General features: G+C 50.6%; 6 protein-coding genes across 6 annotated transcripts; 3 read left to right on the top strand and 3 right to left on the bottom strand.

The window, feature by feature from the left end:
- Positions 1 to 150: 150 nt before the first annotated feature.
- On the top strand, positions 151 to 2,036 carry Pdw03_0179 (DUF1446-domain-containing protein; the record flags this gene model as incomplete). Its single annotated transcript, XM_014681895.2, has 2 exons — positions 151 to 778; positions 835 to 2,036. The coding sequence occupies 2 exons, from the start codon at positions 151 to 153 to the stop codon at positions 2,034 to 2,036; spliced, it is 1,830 nt and encodes a 609-aa protein (XP_014537381.2).
- Positions 2,037 to 2,110: 74 nt separating this feature from the next.
- On the bottom strand, positions 2,111 to 3,254 carry Pdw03_0178 (Zn(2)-C6 fungal-type DNA-binding domain; the record flags this gene model as incomplete). The annotated part of the gene is made up of 2 exons (XM_014681894.2): positions 2,111 to 3,188; positions 3,247 to 3,254. 2 exons carry the CDS (start codon positions 3,252 to 3,254, stop codon positions 2,111 to 2,113), a joined length of 1,086 nt encoding a protein of 361 aa, XP_014537380.2.
- Positions 3,255 to 4,566: 1,312 nt separating this feature from the next.
- On the top strand, positions 4,567 to 6,426 carry Pdw03_0177 (Major facilitator superfamily; the record flags this gene model as incomplete). Its single annotated transcript, XM_014681893.2, has 8 exons — positions 4,567 to 4,626; positions 4,684 to 4,819; positions 4,882 to 4,957; positions 5,008 to 5,089; positions 5,145 to 5,651; positions 5,711 to 5,880; positions 5,946 to 6,030; positions 6,106 to 6,426. 8 exons carry the CDS (start codon positions 4,567 to 4,569, stop codon positions 6,424 to 6,426), a joined length of 1,437 nt encoding a protein of 478 aa, XP_014537379.2.
- Positions 6,427 to 8,451: 2,025 nt separating this feature from the next.
- On the bottom strand, positions 8,452 to 9,970 carry Pdw03_0176 (Citrate synthase; the record flags this gene model as incomplete). Its single annotated transcript, XM_014681892.1, has 3 exons — positions 8,452 to 8,655; positions 8,724 to 9,869; positions 9,923 to 9,970. The coding sequence occupies 3 exons, from the start codon at positions 9,968 to 9,970 to the stop codon at positions 8,452 to 8,454; spliced, it is 1,398 nt and encodes a 465-aa protein (XP_014537378.1).
- A 1,098-nt stretch (positions 9,971 to 11,068) lies between these two features.
- Positions 11,069 to 14,442, top strand: Pdw03_0175 (mRNA-nucleus export ATPase (Elf1), putative; the record flags this gene model as incomplete). The annotated part of the gene is made up of 2 exons (XM_066099527.1): positions 11,069 to 14,335; positions 14,392 to 14,442. 2 exons carry the CDS (start codon positions 11,069 to 11,071, stop codon positions 14,440 to 14,442), a joined length of 3,318 nt encoding a protein of 1,105 aa, XP_065957254.1.
- Positions 14,443 to 14,918: 476 nt separating this feature from the next.
- Pdw03_0174 (putative beta-glucosidase E) lies at positions 14,919 to 18,243 on the bottom strand (the record flags this gene model as incomplete). The annotated part of the gene is made up of 3 exons (XM_014681891.1): positions 14,919 to 17,326; positions 17,392 to 17,554; positions 17,620 to 18,243. The coding sequence occupies 3 exons, from the start codon at positions 18,241 to 18,243 to the stop codon at positions 14,919 to 14,921; spliced, it is 3,195 nt and encodes a 1,064-aa protein (XP_014537377.1).
- Between the last annotated feature and the right edge of the window lie 1,333 nt (positions 18,244 to 19,576).

Genomic DNA, 19,576 nt, shown 5'->3' with positions numbered 1-19,576 from the left:
CGCCAACCCGAGGAGCTTGTACCCTGTCGCTTGAGCCGACAAAGTCCGATCATGTTCAATGATGTTTAAAGAAAGGGAAATGCCTTGAGGTCTTTAGCTTGTTTGGATTTTTTCCTGTCTTCACCTTCCACAAAGTCAATCAGGGACATGATGCTTTCCAAACGCGATATCCGCATCGGAAATGTTTCAGGTGCAACGGGTGACAGTCCGCACGCCATGCTGCGGATGGCACAAGATGGCAACGTCGATGTAATCGTTGGCGATTGGCTTTCAGAAATGAACATTGCATGGAATGCCATTACCAAAGACCAAGATCCATCGTTGGGCTACGAACCGGGCTTTTTGACGCAATTAACTGAGTCCATCGACACGATCGCGAAGAAAGGTATCAAGGTCATCACCAATGCGGGTGCTTTAAATACACAAGCACTAGCTGCTCAGGTACAGGAGATGTGTCGTGCGCGGGGCCACAAGGACTTGGTGATTGCCATGGTGCTGGGAGACGATATCTCTCAAGCCGTAACCGATCCCGCCAAATGTGAGAATCTCCTGCATCTCGACCATCCAGAGTGGGCACTCAGGGACTGGCTGTTGGAGCCGTATTGCGGGGTGGCGTATATTGGAGCTTGGGGGATCGTCGAAGGAATGAAAGCAGGAGCGGATATCATTATTTGTGGACGAGTCACGGATGCATCTCCAGTAATCGGAGCTGCCGCATGGTGGCATGATTGGGCCCGAGATGATTGGGATCGACTTGCAGGTGGCTTAGTTGCAGGTCGTAAGTATTCCTTGACGATGACAGGAGAGTGATTGAATTGACTGACCTGTGTGTAGATTTGATCGAGTGCGGGCCCTATGTGACAGGAGCCAACTTCTCCGGATTTAAATCGATTCTCCCTCAGTTGGTGGATCTGGCATTCCCTATTGCAGAGATCAGCAAAGAAGGAACCTGCACCATCACAAAGCCTGAAGCCCATGCCGGAGCCGTGACAAAACACAACACAATCTCTCAATTCCTGTACGAACTTCAGGGAGAACAATATCTGAACCCGGACGTTGTTGCCAACCTCCATAATGTGTGCATTGAACAGGTCGCTCCGAATAGAGTACACGTACATGGCATCACCGGATCTCCTCCACCGGCAACGACCAAGGCAATGATTGCAGCCAAGGGCGGATACCAGGCCGAGGCTACATTCTACATCAACGGGCTCGACGTGTCAGAGAAAGTCGAGATGATGCGCAACCAGCTCTTGCACATCTTCCGCGACCACAACTTCAGCAAATTTTCAATCGAGTTGTATGGATCCGCTGCATCGAATCCTACGAGCCAGCAAGCCGGTACAGTCTTCCTGCGCGTATTCGCGCAGGCTAAAAAGAAGGAAGATATCTCTGCCGACAAGTTCAAAATTCCAATCTATGCTTTAAGAATGCAAAGTTATCCCGGATACCACATGAATCTCGACTTCCGGACAATGGACCCAAAGCCCTTCATGGAAATATTCCCAGTCGTGATCGCAATGGCCTCCCTCGACCACCAAACTCATGTTTTAGGAAGCACCATTTCAACCTCGATTTTGATTGATCCCCCTCAGATAACCTCCAAATATCCCGATCCCCGAAGGTCCTACGAGACTGCAAGTCCAGTCGATCTGGCGAGCTTCGGACCTGCCCAACTAGCTCCCTTAGGCCACATTGTCCACGCGCGGTCTGGAGACAAGGCAGACAACTCGAATATTGGCTTCTTCGTCAGAAATCACGACGAATATCCCTGGCTACAGTCATTCCTGACAGTACATCAGATAAAGAGCCTCTTTGGGGACGACTGGACAAAGGGTGAGAACCACGCCGAAAGAAGGGTGGAAAGGTGTGAGTTTCCCAAGGTTTTGGCCGTCCATTTCCGGGTACTGGACTTCTTGGATGGAGGGATTGCGAGCTCCAGCAGGATCGACGGCTTGGGCAAGGGGATTGGGGAATACTTAAGAAGTAAGGTCGTTCCTATCCCAGTACAGTTTTTAGAAAGAGGGTGTATTTAGAGCGTCCTAAGACTGGAATATGATATGGTGTGTTTTGTTATGTTCTCTATCGCCTCATACACGGTCTCGGATAGCTACACCCCGCCGATCTGGCCAAGCCAATCCTGTGATAGTTGACCAATGGGGTCTTCACCGAATGCAGACTCATGAAAATGTTGTAGATCGTCAAAACAATCCCGAAAAACGTCATCGACGGCAAGCAGAGACGATAGCATTGGATCCTGGAAAGACCATCCCCCGGATGGCAACGTATCCATTGTGTAATTTGAGGCGGCGACATTTGGAGCGACACTATTGCACAAGGCAGGAGGGAGAGGAGGAGCCGGCTGCGGCAAGCCAGCAACCCGAGGTGATGTATGATATTCGACCGCGTCCGATAATACAGCGTCACTCAGACGATCGAAAACACGGTGGCAATGACGAGCGATGTTCCCACGCTCTGACACTGCCACCAAAACACTAGAGCAAGAGCGGCAGATGTTGACTATTTCCAGAATTGACGGATCAGAGCTGAGCACCGGTGATCCCTGTCCACGACGCTGGTTTTTCTTGGTACGAAAATGCTGCCCAGCAGCATAGACAAAGGAAAGACCAGCCATGAAGACGCTATGCAATGTAATCCAAGTATAATTGATACGCTGCAATTCATGAAGCTGTGCGTAGAAGCCAATCGCCCGTTTTGCAGAATCATAGATGATTGGCACTGCCACAGTTGCTCTGGATGAGTTCAATGGTAGCGCAGGAGAGGGCCGGTACAACATGAGCATAGCATTGTGATATATCATCTCGTACCACTCGACTGTCAGAAAGCTGGAGACTTTGGCCCCGTCTGACGCACCACTTTCGAGGTTTAACGTACTTGTCTTGGCGTGCCACTCTTCCAGGTCATTTGAAAGCTGGGATTGTGCAGCCAAGGCGGAACGTTCATTGTTAGTGTATCGGCCTCGGTGCAGAGATGACATGATCCTACCACAAAGTATACGGTAGCGAATGATGTGAGCAAAGGCCGCTTGCCGGTACTGCTCGTTAGTTGGACGTATCTCATGTCCTTCTGGTGTGTTGGTAGTTTGTGTGATTTCGTAAGTGGGAAGCGCAAGGTCCACATCTTCTAGATGTATTGCGAATGGTCGACCTAGCGTAATACTGACTACACTGATCACAGAAGACAAGTTAGATTCACATCTTTGTCGAATAACCACAACAAACTCACCGGTCCATTGCTAATACACACCAAAGCCACCGCCGATGAATCGTGAAAGTGGAGGCTGGTGTGATGGGGTTTCCTCGATGATCGTAAGCTTCTTCCCGGTGGAGGCCCATTTCAAAACACATTCGTGCCGCCATCCCAACCATGTGCCATAGACTTGCAGATGTTCCTTGTGTGGAGTTTGTCAATTGATATTGACAGAGGAGTAGAATTGCCTGGAGCGCTTCGATGCCCCCCGAACCTAGTATAGCATTCAATCTGGACATAGCTTCTGCGTGGTATGTTTCCGCTTCGGGCAGTGATTGCCAATGAAGCTTTTGAACATTTGATGCGGAGATAGCCAATACCATGTAGAAGCAGAATGCCTCGTACGGTTTCTTTTCACATGTAGACGCTTCCGCATAGAATTTGCTTAAATTGTCGATTGCTGATTGCTGGCAGAGAATTGGAAAGCACAGGTGATCATGTTCGAAGTATGCGCGGTGGAGGTCACGTGCTGCACTCTCCGGCAAAGGTGGTGGTCCTTCTCTGACTGCTGGGGACACTTGGGCAGCCCTAGTGGATAGCCCAGATGCCGACGTGGGGCCTGATCCCTGCACATGCAGCTGTGTATGGGAGGATGCATCGGCTTTTATGGCAGATATAATTAAATCCGCGAAAGGAACACCGCTCGTGGACCCAAGAAACCGCCGCTCGCCCCCTGCATTGAGAGACAAAAATGAAACTTCATCGGAGACCTCGTGTCTGCTTTCTTCCGCTTGAGGGCTCTTCGTTGTAGAAGGAGTGATCTCATTGTTGGAGGAAGAATTGAAAGCAGCCAATCTCGCCGTCAATGCCCGATTTGTTGCTTCAGTCTGACGTAGTCGTCGTTCAAGCCTTTCGATCACATCTCGTCGGATTGGCTCTTTTGTTCTGTCTGTGTATACACAGGCCACACCTGCTTTGTCACATAATCCACAGGATGGCTGCACTTTGTCACATCCGGATTTTCGCCTCCGACATCGATCGCAGGCCTGCATATTTTCTAGGACTCTCTTCTGCTGGGGTAGGGTGGAAAGATAGGCATCGGAGGGCGGACGCGAGGACCCGACGGGTGTACATCCGATGTCGCAATTCTCCCCCGCACTTTGTGGGGCTCGGGACTCTGGTAGCGTCTGAGTCGCCTACAGGCGTTTAGCCATCGGAGGCGGCCTCCTACTCCGAAAGAACAATAGGGCTACGGTTGGGAATGTATATCTTGAAACTTCTTTCCCCGGATTTTGGCTACCCCAGATTCCTGCGGTCCTGAAATTACTGCCTCAAATCTCTCAACACACCGTAGCGATGCAAGAGAACCACAAGAGTCAAACGGATATGGTGGAAGATGTGGAGGTAGGGACCAGCGTATGCACCACATGCTTGCCCCTGATGGTGCCATCTAACAACTAATCGTGAGCGTAGAAGGAAAGTCCTTCCTCAGGGGAGATCGAGGTCGATGTCGAACAAGAAAAGCGCCTCATTCGCAAGCAAGATCTTCGAATTCTACCTTTATGTGCAGGGATTTATCTGCTTTGTTATCTCGACCGTTCCAACGTTGGTATGAGTTAAATCTTTTATGCTGCTTAGCTAGCACCAGGGCTAACAAGTGGATCGATACAGGAAATGCAAAGACCCTAAACTCCGGGACAGGCAATGATTTGCTTGAAGAGACGAATATGACAGAACACCAATATATGTGAGGAGATGGAAATTCTCATGTTTTGTGGTAATACTGACTAAAATTAGAATAACTTTGATGGTCTTCTTGATTGCCTACGGCCTCTTTGAGGTTCCTTCCAACTATTTTCTCAAGAAGTTGAAACCAAGTGTCAGTTACTATCTCATCCAAATGTACAAGCTGTTATGCTGATTGTAATATATAGCGCTGGATAGCTTTTCTCATGTTTTCTTGGGGTGCAATCACCATGGGCCTTGGAGGTGCCCATAACTTTGCCCAAGTCGCAGGAGTTCGTTTTCTCCTCGGGGCGATTGAAGCTGGCCTATTTCCTGGTCTAGTGTTCTATCTTACCTTCTGGTACAAAGTGTCAGAGCGGTCATTGAGAGTCGCGTTAATCTTGGCCTCTGCCACTTTGGCTGGTGCATTTGGAGGAGCCATTGCATACGGAGTCGGCCATATGAATGGTGTAAAAGGCCTTTCTGCCTGGAGGTGGCTCTTCATCATTGAAGGTGCACCGTCGTGCGCATCTGCAATTTTTGTTTGGTTCCTTCTCCCAGATTACCCGGAGACTTGCGGTTTCTTAACATCAGAGGACAAGGCACTAGCAAAGCAGCGACTCGCCGTGGAAGGAGGCCAGGGTACGGCAAAAGCAATGACCTGGAGTGACGCCAAGGCAGTGTTGACAGAATGGCGGCTTTATGCCCACTATCTGGTATGTGGAAAGTGCCTTGGGGCAAACAGCTCTATTCATGTGTTGACTGACAATGGTAGGTATATTTTTCTATCTCTGTGCCATTCTCTAGTCTGTCACTCTTCACCCCAACCATCACCGCCGGCTTGGGTTATGAAAGTCTACAGGCTCAATTAATGACGGTTCCTCCATATGCCGTTGCCTATGTGGTAACTCTTGCAGTCTCATGGTCTGCAGACTACTTCAATGCGTTTGTCTCCCCTTAGATCCTCCCTGAAGTCATGGGCAACTGGCATCGCTAATCCAAGGATACAGTCGCGGTGTGCACTCTGCTATCTTCTCGTTGATTGGTGCCATAGGCTTTTTGGCTTCCGCGGTTCTCCCTGCGGACGCATATTTGGTGAGTAGTCTTCTGGTCTACGCATAACATTGTATGCGTGAACGAATAGATACTAATGTGAGCTCCCCCCCCTAGCACCGCTACGGATGCTTAATTATAGCCACCTCTGGTGCATTCTCATGCATTCCACCACTCTTAGGCTGGCTATCTTCCAATCTCCGCTCAACCGCTGGAATTGGGTTGGCTATTGCGATGAACATTTCCTTTGGGGCGCCTGGGCAAATCGTCGGTGTCTGGATCTACAAGTCCGATCAAGCCAAGAGAGGCTTTCCAACGGGCCATTGGACTAACGCAGCGCTTCTTCTGCTTGCTTCTGTTGTATGTGTTGCTTTGAGACTATACTACGGGTGGTTGAATCGGCGATTCCCCCAACGCGAAATCAGATATGTCTACTGAGAGAAATATGAAATTCATTTTTATTTTAGGATCTTTCTATATTGTAGTTAAATGAAACGAAATGCAGGGATGCCTTGTTTTCCGAGTTGCCTCGCCCTCGAATGTCCCTACAACAGTCGGCAGTTCAACTACAATATGGAGCGATCAATTTCAGAGCGGTCGCCAATGCATGAAATTAAGGGACGATAGTGCATTTGAGAAAAAAAAAAAAAAACATACAACTAACAACTAACAATTCCTGATCCTGTAGTATGCGCCCGCGCCCCAATCCAGAACGGCAACAGCAGAGTCATCTTGATCTCTCTCCTTGTAAATATGACCTGTTTGACCCTCACGGACAGTTAGCGGCAAAGGTCAAATGACGAGGCCAGGATTATTAGCGTCCCCCGGATTGGGTTCGTGGGGCAACCCCGCCGATTTGACCAACCAATTCGAGCTTATCACTGGCTAAACGGTCTAATAGTCCCTTTCTGGCGAATAGCCGAGAGGGCGGAGATCAATTTGTGCCGAGGTTGGCGTGCTCACCGGGACCCCCTCATTTCTATGCTAAGACTGTCATATTATTATCTTCCTGCTGCAGACCGTGAACACATATCCCAATAAAGCCGGGCTTACGAGAAACCCAAAATTCGACCAGAGATATCCAAGACCAAGCCTGCCAATATGCTCATTTCTACTTATCACAGGGCGTGAATCAAGTCAACCTAGTTGCCCTTTATCCCCAGAACAGCAACAAGTAGGATGGGTAGTTGGGCGCTTGGCACGGTTATAGTCGCGGGTCGAATCGTCGTATGTGCCATAAACTTAATTTTCAATTTCCCGATTAGGCAGAGACTCAGGGTGGGACAAGAAGCGCATCCATGGATCCTTGGATGTATGTTTGAGGAAGAACCATGGAACCCATAATCACCATCGCCAGATTTGGCCACATCTGCGACGCAGTGACGGGAACAGTGTGTTGTTTGATGAACTTTCCCATTAAAAGAGTCCACGATGGCGATGTATAACCCAGATGCACATAGTGTGCGCAGCGTGATCTCCACGCACCAGTTTGATTCTACTTTCTATTTCCCTAGTCAGCTAGGTTCTAGTGTCATGATTGAAACTGCAGACCAACTATCCCTATCTGCCAGCGGATAATGTACACTACAACATAGTAGTGAGCACTCCATGTACGTATGGCGTCCCTTCTCTCCTTTTTTTTAAAAAAAGAATTGTTCAATCCATGAATGTCGTGGAACCATGATCAAGACTCGGGTAAGCTCGACCTACAAGATCTCCATCATTCACGAGAATCTCACAGTAAACACTAGTCAGGCAGCATTAGCATCTGTCGTTTCACAGATGATGTGAATTGACGCGCAATAATTGCGGTTAGTCTAACTAGGTGGACCTAGGTTGATCTTTGTATAGTAGCAACATGGAGATTGGTTATCTTGTGGACATGGTAAGCCTTCCTGACTTGGGTGTTGCCTATACCAGTCGGCATTCTTATCTTCCTGGCACATTTTCTTGCGGGCACGTATTCTTGCGCTGCGTCTGTTTCTTGCTGGGCATGGCTATAACCGCTGCCGTCTCCTGCACATTACACTTCTTTCCGGTTCATGGGAGTGGAGATTTCCTGACAACGGTCCCTTCAGCAAAACTCCCAGGTGGATGGCAGGGAGATCATGGTACAATCCAAGTTACAGAGACTATGAATGTCTAAAAAAAATTGTCATAGAACCTGACATGGGTGACAGCGGTCTGGAAGTGTTGAAAACCTTGCAGAGGGTCGCGTAAATCGGCCGGCTCCGAATTAAAATCTGATTGATCAGACTTTCGCAAACGGAAACTTGAAAACAGTCTATGGATGCAATTCTGGCAAATCAAACGAGATAGCGAGGATATCGAAAGTCAACGCAGCTTCTTCAGGCAAAGCCGGGACAGAAATCAAAAAGCAGGAAAGCTCGCTTCACATCAGATTCATCATTTGAACCGTCAAGGCTCAAGAGGTGTGTTTTGGATCAGACAAATAAAGGGGCATCATTTCTTGAGCAGGCCTAAGAGGTTGATGCTCTTGGGGCGCTCAATAGGCATGCCAAGAACACGGTCCCAGATCAGCTGGGTCAGGGGACCAAGAGCACGGCTCACGCCGAACGCGACAGTGTAGTATAGTGGCTGTTGGAAGCCAAAGTGATGGAAAAGGACGCCGCTGGCGGCATCAACGTTGGGGTATGGGTTCTTGGTCTGGACAAAAGTTAAAAGGCCATTAGTTGAGGAAGGGCTTTGTGATGTTAGGTTGCTAGTGGACATACCTTTCCGTGCTCCATAAGAACACCAGGAGCAATCTCCGAGTTCTTCTTGACCAACTGGAAGACCGGATTGGCAAGAACATCCGGGCGGTTGGCCGCAAAGTCCATCAGAGCCTCGAAACGAGGGTCGGGTTTACGTAAAACGCCATGACCATATCCAGGAACCACACGGCCCGACTTCAGAGTATCCCAGAGATAGGTGCGAACATCTTCGTCGGTGAAGTTGGTTCCAATCTTTTCCTGCATGGCATTCACCCAGCGGAGAACCTCCTGGGCAGCCAGGCCGTGGAGTGGACCAGCCAGGCCCATGAGACCAGCGCTGTAACTCAGGAATGGATCACTCAGAGCGCTTCCAACAAGATGGGTTGCATGGGCTGACACATTGCCGCCTTCGTGATCGCCGTGCAGAGCTAGGTACAGACGGAGGAGGTCATGGAAGTCAGCATGCTCGGAGCCACCCTTGCCCAGTAGCTCTGCGAAGTTGTGTGACCAATCCTGAGTGGCGTCGAGCTTCTGGGCACCGACGTCATCAATTTCAGTAGGGCGGAATACAAGTGCCGCCACACGAGGAATCTTGGCAAGAAGGGAGATGCTGTCATCAAAGGTGGGCTCCCAGTAGTCCGCCTTATTGATGCCATTCTCGTAGGCCTTGGCGAACTTGGATTCGGTGTTGAGGGCTGCTACGGCAATTGACAACTGAGTCATAGGGTGCATTGAGGCGGGGAAAGTCTTGATTAGGTCGAGAATATAGGAGGGAAGTTCGGACTTCTCGGCTAACTCGCGCGAAAGGGTACGAACCTGCCCTGTGGAGGGCACCTGACCAGTCAGTAACAGCCAGAACATGGCCTCGGGTAGCATTTCTGTGCCAGTGATGCCTTTGGGCAGTTCCTTCTGGCAGTCTTTGATTGTCTTGCCGTGAAAGCGGATTCCCTCATCTGCGTCGAGGACGGAGCCCTCCCAGAGCATGGCCTTGAGACCACGCATACCACCAATGACACTTCCAACCTTCACATCGCTGACCACATCCTCACTCTGGGCCTTGACCTTTTTCAGGAGCTCCCGCTTAGCCGGGATAACCTCCTTCAAGGTGGTCTTTAGGTCGGGCTCGACAGTCGCATAGTGACGCGCTGAGAGAGCAGGTCGTGCTGTCTAAGAAGAGTCAGAGAAGTTATAACGCCAAAAGATTTAAGATTCAAACTCACCTGGGTAAGCTTAAAGACATGACGAGCCGATCTCCAGCTGAGAGCCATTTTGTGTTGTTGATGCTATGGAATCCGGGGTGGATTTTGCGGGGGCGGAATTAAATTGCGGGGACCAAAGAGGATGAGAAAAGATCAAGCTGAACAAACAGCAATTGAGTGAATCTTGTGGACTTTAAGACAAGAAGTATAAAAGAAGGGAAAATTAGAATCTGACAGATCGACTTCTCCGAATGCAGGTCGGTTGGACGCGGGGCACAAGGGGGGGCGGCTACCGAGGCCCGGGGCCATGCGGCCGAGATCAGCTCACTTGGATGTTCCAAGCTTGGACAGGGATGAAATAAAGAGGGGTATCATCAGTTATTTGACAGTTCACCGTAGCCTGCAGAGTAGTCGTAGGAACCATTGTTGTCGGCATTCCCAGTAAACAACATCAACATCTACTAACATGCTTATTGAAGGCTGGCATCGGACCTGCAATTCGGATCGATGGGGATAATCCTAAGGGGACTTTGTTCCTGTGAAGTTGACCTGGGACAGGGTAAAGAAGATGTTATCCATTTACCCGCCAAATCATTGGTCTACGGGTGATTGTGGTGACGTGGAAATTGAACGCCTCAGGCAGAATGTACTAACTAGTTAATGTCATATTCTGCCTCAGGCATGAAAAAAAACCTAGGTTTTCAGGCACCATGGCGGCGATGTCACTGATCATACCAGACATATCCGGTTAGACTCCTTTTTGTCTCATGGCGCCGCCTGGCCCGCTGATTGGATGAGTAAGCAAAAAAAAAAATTCGGTCGCCGGTCGGTCAGCAATCGACGATGGCGAAGATTGTTTTAAACTTCTTTTTAGACCACTCTCCCCTCTTTGTGTTTCTTTTTTTGTTGTGTTTCGGGTCTTCTGGGTTTTTAAGAATCGTCTTGTAATTACTCTACGATTCAACCCGATCCTATCTCTTCTGTTTGTGTGCGCGACTTGCGCTGTGGACAGTTTCTTAATCTTCCGTTGGGTCGAATTGCCCCTCTCTTACCAAGGGCTTCATTTCTCTGTCGTTTTTTCGATCTCTTTGATATCGACTCTCGATCCTCGACTCTTTGGTTCTCTAGAAAATGCCACACACTGTCTCCCCTTCTGAGACTCCCAACATGCCGACCATCGTCGCAAAGGGGCCCTCCGGCGTGCCCCCCACATCCGAGGAGATTTCCTCCCTCCTGAACACCATCTTCACATCCGACACCTCGCAGAAGTCCCTTGATGGCGCATATGCCTTGACTAACCTGCTCATGCAGGGTGCTGGCTGTGCCGGCCTACTGAACTACAATGTTCTCGCTGATGTACGCAAGGCTGCCGCCGATAAGAAGAATGGTGCCAAGCGCGAGAGTGCCATGCTCATCATTGGTGCTTTGTTCGAGCGCTTCCCCCGAGAGTTTCCTCTCAGTGAAGCCGTTTTCCTTTTGCACGACGGAGGCATCTTTGACATTGCTCTGGACGCCCTGTCCGACAAGGGTGCCGTTGTGCGTGATGCTGCCCAGTATGCCATCGATGCGCTCTTCGGATGCCTCAGTCCCGAGGCCATGGTCAACGGTCTGATCCCTGCCCTCGAGCGCTACCTGGCCAAGGGCTCTGGTAAGTGGCAAGGATTTGTCGGCGCCTATTCGCTTATCGAAAAGATGGCGGTCAAGGCACAGTTGGGCAAGGGTAACAAGGAGGAGGAACGCCAGAAGGACTTGTTGCGCGATGCTATGGGCAAGACTCTGAAGGAGCTTATCCCCATCGTTGAGTCCGGCATGCACGATTTAAAGAGCGAAGTGAGCAAGCAGTCTTGCAAGACCATGACTGCCCTCACCACCCTTCTGTCCAACGACGACGTTGCCCCCCGCATTCCCCTTCTGATCAAGACCATGGAGAACCCCTCTGCTCAGACTCTCCAGAAGGCGATCCACGCTTTGTCTCAGACCACCTTCGTTGCCATCGTCACATCCCCCGTGTTGGCCATGCTCACCCCTCTGCTCGCCCGATCCCTCAATACCCCGGCCACTCCCCAAGAAACCCTTCGTCAGACCGTGGTCGTTGTGGAGAACTTGACCAAGCTGGTCCACGATCCCGCCGAGGCTCGTACTTTCCTTCCCAAGCTCCAGCCCGGTGTGAAGTCGGTTAAGGAGACTGCCTCCCTGCCCGAGGTCCGTGAACTCGCCACTCGTGCTCTCGATGTTATCGAGACCGCCATGGGAGACAGTCATCTTGCTTCTGGTTCCATCTCCAAGACGACCCCCGAGGACGTCCTGGCCGTGCTGAATGTAAAGATTCAGGAGCACGGTGGTCTGGGTGGCTTTGGTGACTCCAAGCTGCAGGAGTTGGCCAAGAATTTCATTGCCGGTATGGTCCGCGAGGATGTCAACTGCCGCATGCACGACCGTATCCCTGGCCGCATTGATCCATACCTCCGCGGTCTGCTTGCGGATGGCAACACAGAGGCTGTTGCCACTGCTGTCCAGTCTCACTACATTGCGGAGGATGAGATCAAGTTCGGCAAGCCCATCCCAGAAGACCCCAATGACATTGAGATTGTCAACGCCGACTTCTCTCTCGCTTATGGAGGCATGCTCTTGCTGTCCCACACCAACCTGCGTCTCCTCAAGGGCCACCGATACGGTCTCTGCGGTCGCAATGGTGCGGGCAAGTCTACGCTGATGCGCAGTATCGCCAATGAGAAGCTGGAAGGCTTCCCGCCCCAGGACGTGGTCCGCACTTGCTTCGTGGAGCACAACCAGGGTGAAGATGCCAACCTGACGATCTTTGAGTACGTTGCCAAGGACCCCAAGATTGTTGCTCAGGGCGAGGACCACATTCGCGAAGTTCTCCTCGAGTTCGGCTTCACTGATGGCCCCGAGGGCCGCCAGTCCCAGCCCGTGGGCTCGCTGTCCGGTGGTTGGAAGATGAAGCTGGCTTTGGCCCGTGCTATGCTCCAAAAGGCTGATGTGCTCCTGCTGGACGAACCTACTAACCACTTGGATGTGGCAAACGTCAAGTGGCTGCAGGAGTACCTTAAGTCGCACACTGAGATCACCAGTCTGATCGTCAGTCACGACTCTGGCTTCCTTGATGAAGTCTGCACTGATATCTACCACTACGAGGGCAAGAAGCTTGTCTGCTACAAGGGTAACCTTGCTGAATTCGTCCGGCAGAAGCCCGAGGGCAAGAGTTACTACACTCTGTCCGCATCCAATGTGCAGTTCAAGTTCCCTCCCCCCGGAATCTTGTCCGGTATCAAGTCTATGACTCGTGCCATTATGCGCATGAGCAACGTCTCATACACCTATCCGGGCGCTCCCCGACCCTCGCTGCACGATGCCTCGCTGTCGCTTACCCTCTCCTCCCGTGTCGCTATCATTGGTGGAAACGGTGCTGGCAAGTCTACTTTCATCAAGATTCTGACTGGTGAGACCATTCCTCAGACCGGAAAGGTCGAGAAGCACCCCAACTTGCGTATCGGTTACATCAAGCAGCACGCTCTGGAGCACGTGGAGATGCATTTGGAGAAGACTCCCAGCCAGTATCTCCAGTGGCGTTACGCCAACGGTGACGATCGTGAAGTGTTCATGAAACAGACCCGTATTCTTACTGAGGAGGACAAGATCCAGCTGGAGAAGCCAGTTGACCTGGGTGACGGCCGCGGTGCCCGTCGCATCGAGACCTTGATTGGTCGTCAAAAGTGGAAGAAGTCCTTCCAGTATGAGGTCAAGTGGGTTGGCCTTCTCCCCAAGTACAACACCATGATCTCGCGTGAGACTCTGCTCGAGCTCGGTTTCTTCAAGCTGGTTCAGGAGTTCGACGATCACGAGGCTTCCCGTGAAGGTCTGGGCTTCCGTGTTCTCGACCCCAAGACCATCACCAAGCACTTCGAGGACATCGGTATGGACCCCGAGATCGCCAACCACAACGAGATCTCTGGTCTTTCCGGTGGTCAGAAGGTCAAGGTCGTGCTTGCTGGTGCCATGTGGAACAACCCCCATCTGCTGGTCCTGGACGAGCCGACCAACTTCTTGGATCGTGACTCGCTCGGTGGTCTCGCTGTTGCCATCCGTGACTTCAAGGGTGGTGTTGTCATGATCTCTCACAACGAGGAGTTCGTGGGCGCTCTCTGCCCTGAGCAACTGCACATTGCGGACGGTCGTGTTGTCAGCCGTACCAACAACGCCGTCAGTCTCGACCGCTTCGAGGACAGCGCTACCAACTCACCTTCCGGCCCTGGCACCCCCGCTACTGGCTCGGCCGCTACCAGTGCCGCCCCTTCTGCCGTTAACTCTGGCGATGAAGGCGACCTCAAGTTCCGCGCCAAGAAGAAGAAGAAGATGACCCGTGCTCAGCAGAAGGAGCGTGAGACCCGCCGTCGTCTGCGCTACATTGAATGGGTGAGTTTCTCATGTTCATGTCTTTACTTTTCACAGTATACTAACTTAATTTCCAGTTGAACTCCCCCAAGGGTACCCCCAAGCCCGTGGACTCCGACGACGAATAGACGTGCTTCCACGTGCTCCAACAATATGATTCGTAATCGCGGAGCGAATGATTTCGACTATATCCTCGCATCATGAGCACCATGTTAATGTTTTGGGTCTGCATTGGTTCTGATAGACGGTGTTTCGGCGTTCTGTTCTCTTTTTTTTCGGTATAGATTTTGTTAAATGCCGTTTTCGCCAGTATTGTGCATGTTTCCGATAGATACCTTAGTGCATCTACCATGTCAAAGCAAAAGCAAAAGTTTATACGTTATTTGACTTCGTTGCACTTTGCAAGCCCTACATGGCCCTGCTCGTTAGAATAATCATTTACCACGGTCCATTTGTTCCAGCTACTTCGTTACTTTCTTTAATCGCCTAGACACAGAGGAAATCGCGAATCCTGCCTCAAATGGTGGCATCTAGAGGAGACCTCCAGCACCATAACCCGAGCGATGTCGATACGTACAACAGTATTCCAAGTCCCTGCAAAGAATCAAAACTCGACCACGAGTGGTAGATCCCTAGAACTACGCCCAGCCCAGATACGGAATTTACCTTCAGTAGGCAACACCCAGTTCTGCGCGCGAACACTCCAAAAGCTGAGGTCCTTCCGAGTCAGTGTCATCTTGACATTTCTGGTCTCACCCGGTTCCAGGAGGACTTTGGAAAAATTCCGCAGGACCCGCTCAGGGAACTCAATCGACTGGCGCGACCAGCCCAGTCCACGGTGCTCGGCGACATCTTCTGGGAAGGAGACATAGACCTGGATCACATCTTGTCCTGTGCGTGTGCCGGTGTTTGTCACTTGAATGGTGAGCTCGAGCATAGCCTCGTATAGGGAGGGATTCCCGCCCAGCCCGCCACCTGCGGCGGATGGTTTCTGCTGTTTCTTGTATCCTTCCGGGTATGGGTATGGGCCGGGTTCGGTTCCGTCCAAGGTCCCGAGGTATGGATAGATATATTTGCGGAGTGCACGGAAACCGGGGGGGAATAAACTGCTAGTAGGGTCACTCTGTTTGTCATCGTATGTGGGAGGGTCGGCTTCGTTTTTGGGCCGTTTGGAAGGCCATTGGGACTTCTTCTGCAGTTTTTCTATGCTCAGTGCAGTATAGTCGAAGGTTGTGTAGGACAGACCGAAGCCGAACTCGAATCGGGGAGTGATGTTGAACTTGTCGAAATAGCGGTAATCAACGTACAGGCCCTGGTCAAGATTGACCTGTGGAACGGATGGGTCTGTGTGCTTATACAGGACTTGCGCCCCTGGGCCGTAGTCTTGTAGGCTTCGTCCGATGGTATATGGTAGTCGTCCACTGGCATCGACATCTCCAAACAGAACGTCCTTTAATGCATTCCCGCTTTCTTGCCCCGGTAGATTTGCATACAGTACAGCGTGCACACCAGGAAGGTTAATCCAAGACTCCATTACAACAGGACCAATGGAGTGTACAATCACCACGGTTCTCCCTTGGCCACCGCCGCAGTGTTTGGCCGCCGCTTCTACCAACTGAGTGCCGTTCTTTTGCAGAAAGAGGTCATTTCTGTCTGCGTCAATGCCGTCACTGCGGATAAATCCTTCGCCTCCATCTGCGTTGACAAAAACCAAACAGAGGTCCTGCGCTCCGAGGTCTTGAGGTGCAACGTTGTTCGTCAAGTAAGCCTTCACATCCACAGAGTCTTTCGGCCACGCATTTTGCAGTGCTTCCCACGGACTGATCAAGTAAGGGAAGTCTACAGCCCCGCTACCCCAACCAGAGGCCAAGGTGCCTTGATTACATCCTCGGTCAGCGCAAGCGTTCGGTCCTTGGCCGGGACCAGCGTCTTCACCGTATACACCGACCCGGTATTTGCCATCGGATGCGGACTGTGTACGCAAGAGTGGAAGTGTATTGTTGACATTTTTCAAAAGCACAGTGCCTTCTGCGGCGATACGGCGAGCAACGATGGAATGAGCGTGCTCGCCGGTTCCTTGTGCGTCGACAAATTTGTTGACCACGCCTGTTGCGTCATTATCCGGTGAGCCTTCGTGTAAGTGTCCGACTCGCTCTTTCGTCCAGGAGGAGAAGTTCGGACCGCCATCCCCCTCGGGTGATGGGGGTTCCCAAGAGTCCTGTTGGAAATGGTACCAGGCGGCCACGATACGAGTGACCATATCGTTCAAACGCTCCATGGGAACAGACGTGTTCAACGCTGCACGGGTCAGTTCACTTCCCCAGAGCGGGACACCGTCGACCCAATGGAGGCCATCACCGGGCATGCTCATATCAAGGCCTCCAATGGCGCTGTGAACGCCTGAGCGCTGAGCCAGCCAGTCCGACTGCACGAATCCCTGAAAGCCGAGCTCATCTTTCAGAATACCATTAATGAGCTTACTATTCTCGCAAGCATAGCTGTTGTTGACCATTTGGTAGGAGCACATGACACTAGCCACGTCGGCACGTACACTCTCCGCGAAGGGCCAGGCAAAGACCTCGTGCAGGGCACGATCATCAATATTCGACGAGAGTGCAGTTGGAGTACCCCATTCAAACGACTGGCGGAAGTGTTCTTGTTCATTCCCAATAAAATGTTTCGCCGTCGCCATGACCCCGTTCCGCTGGATACCGCGAATGGTCTCTGCCGCAGCCACGCCTTGCAAAACCGGATCTGAACCAAATGCCTCCCAATTACGACCACCAGCAGGCATCATGCCGAGCGGCCCCATGGATGGACCGAGAATGATGTTCACGCCTTTCAGCCGCGCTTCCTTTCCAAGAGCATAGCCCCTCTTCTGCATAAGCTCACGGTTCCATGTCGCACCCGTGGTGATTCCTGCGGGGAAGGCTGTAATGTTTTGCACGAATCGGAGTCCAAGTGGGCCGTCTTGTAGGCAAAGAGAAGGGAATTTGACGTGTTCAGCAGGTCCTAGACCACATAGTTCGCGTCAGTGTTTGCATAACCATCGTACTGAGGAGATACCAAGGGCCTACCAGTATTTCCAACACAGAGTCCCATTTGCCATCCTGTTCCGGTTGTGACGTTCACTTTTTCGGCAAGAGTCATTTCTTTGACCATGTGTTGGGCCTTGATATAACTTTCCTTCCATTGTTCACTCGTTCCGCCAAGGGGAGTAGGGTACCAGGGAACCGCTTGCTGTGATGTATGAGTGGCTGATTTCTAGATGTTCGAAGGATTAATTTTAAAAAAAAAAGGCCTACATATTCATCAAAGGCAGCTCCGGCAGAGGACCAGGGTAGTCCCTTGATCGAAAGCCAGACTACCAGAAGGGCGATTGTCAACGCGCCGACAATATTCCACCACGAATGCAGACGGAACAGTGACCTCCAGTCCATGCCTTTCTTCTCATATTCGTTCTCTTTGTCTTTTAGCAACCAGCCCTTGTCCGGTGGGATGCCATGGTCGTCACTATCTCGATCACTAAGAACCAGATAGTCTCTGCCCGAGTATCCCTCCTCCAAATCTGTGGCGAGTGAGTCCGACAGCGCAGTGTGATCCACCTCGAGAAGCTTGTTAATGTGCTTTGAAATATCACGCTCGTCATCGGGGACATTGATGGAAGTCAGAATCCGGTCATTTGCTTTGGAATCCGAGGGTCGTGGATCTCGCGCCTTATCGTGTTTTAAAGGTAGAAGTTTTGTATAAACCTGCTCAGAGCATTCATCTCCACTTGAAGGAGTATCCAATTCATCCTTTTGTTCCCGATTGCTCTCTGAGGTTGAGTGTTCGATCGTTGGATTCTGCAGTGACGTATAGCCGCGATGCGTGGGGTTGGAGGATTTGGCCGAGCGCGAGGCTCCGACCTTGGCACGTGGGGAAACCATTCAGTCTTGGATACCCATAATCTTGCAGTCTCTCTGAAATCAATCACGGACAAAACATGTCGATAGTTTTTTTATGTCCTAATCGCCAACGCGTCGGGACGAAAAAGGTGGGTCACCTGACATCACATCACACATCACCTCCAAAGTGTTCCCGGTCAGGAAACATCGTCGATTGTTAGATTGGAAGATTATCCAATCCTATCTTCTGTTATCATTTCGCTACAAAAGTACTTCGTCCAACATCTACAACCCCTGTACTTTACAGAATAAGATACCTTGATATTGTCCTACAACATGTTCTAGACTATCGACCCCACATTCACAGGTGAGACAAGTACAATTTGTGGCAAGACGGTGGCAATGCTAGTAGGTTCTAGCGGATGGCTATATTAATTCTGTCTCGGTAGAAAACTAGCCCAGTACTCCGTGTGGAAATCGATGCATGGAGAACTCCGTACGCATACAACATAAGAAATATTAACGTTGGTGGCGTCGAATTGATTGTCAGTCTTTCGACCTTGGGGTGTATATTTCATCTCCGGAGCAGATTAAGAGAAATTCGAGAACTTCCATCTTAAAAATATATTACAGCCCACAAGGTGCTCCCAACAGATCATGCCCAAAGGCACTAGGCAATGATGTCAAGGTCACTGAGACAGTGTGGATATCGTGGATCCTCATAGAGCGCATCTAAGAGGTTGGCGCCTTGTTATTCTTAGGCAAAATCTGTCGGACGTCCGATAAATGTCGATCATTAGTTGTTGAACGTTCATCGCGTCTCTGAAACAGGTCTTTGGGGTTTTCTTTAAAGGATCTTCAGAGTGTGTGTTTTCAACACACTGGGATATCTACTCATTCGATCTGCTTGTCTGTTGGACATGAACAATATGTACAGCGGCGTAACCGAAACAGGCCCATTCAGTCGGATGTTCAGTGGATCCTACCGATTGAATTATTGAATGCAAATTCATTAATGGACTAAAAAGTGGACAGAAACATTCTATCGCGCTGTTGTGCTAATATCTCACTACTACCCAACTCGGTTTTCTTCCCATTTTGGGTCTCACGGCTACCTATACTCCTTGCACACACACACACTCTCTCTCTCTCTCTCTCCATATCGTGTTTAAAGGAATGATAGGAGATTGCCTCTTCCTTTCCATTCGGCTCTACCGGATTTAAATGTCGATCTCAACATTCGTCAGAGGGATCCATTTGTGGAGTTGCCTAAGCACGTCCCTTTCTCTGTCCATCTTATATATGACCGTGATGGGTTCCCTCGAATCTCTTTCTTCGTAGATAAATCTCTCTCAGTATCAAGTATCTCTTTTCT

The sequence above is a fragment of the Penicillium digitatum genome, chromosome 4 (assembly GCF_016767815.1).
Source record: "Penicillium digitatum chromosome 4, complete sequence".
Lineage (NCBI taxonomy): Eukaryota > Fungi > Ascomycota > Eurotiomycetes > Eurotiales > Aspergillaceae > Penicillium > Penicillium digitatum.
This window is presented reverse-complemented; position numbering and strand designations above follow the sequence as displayed.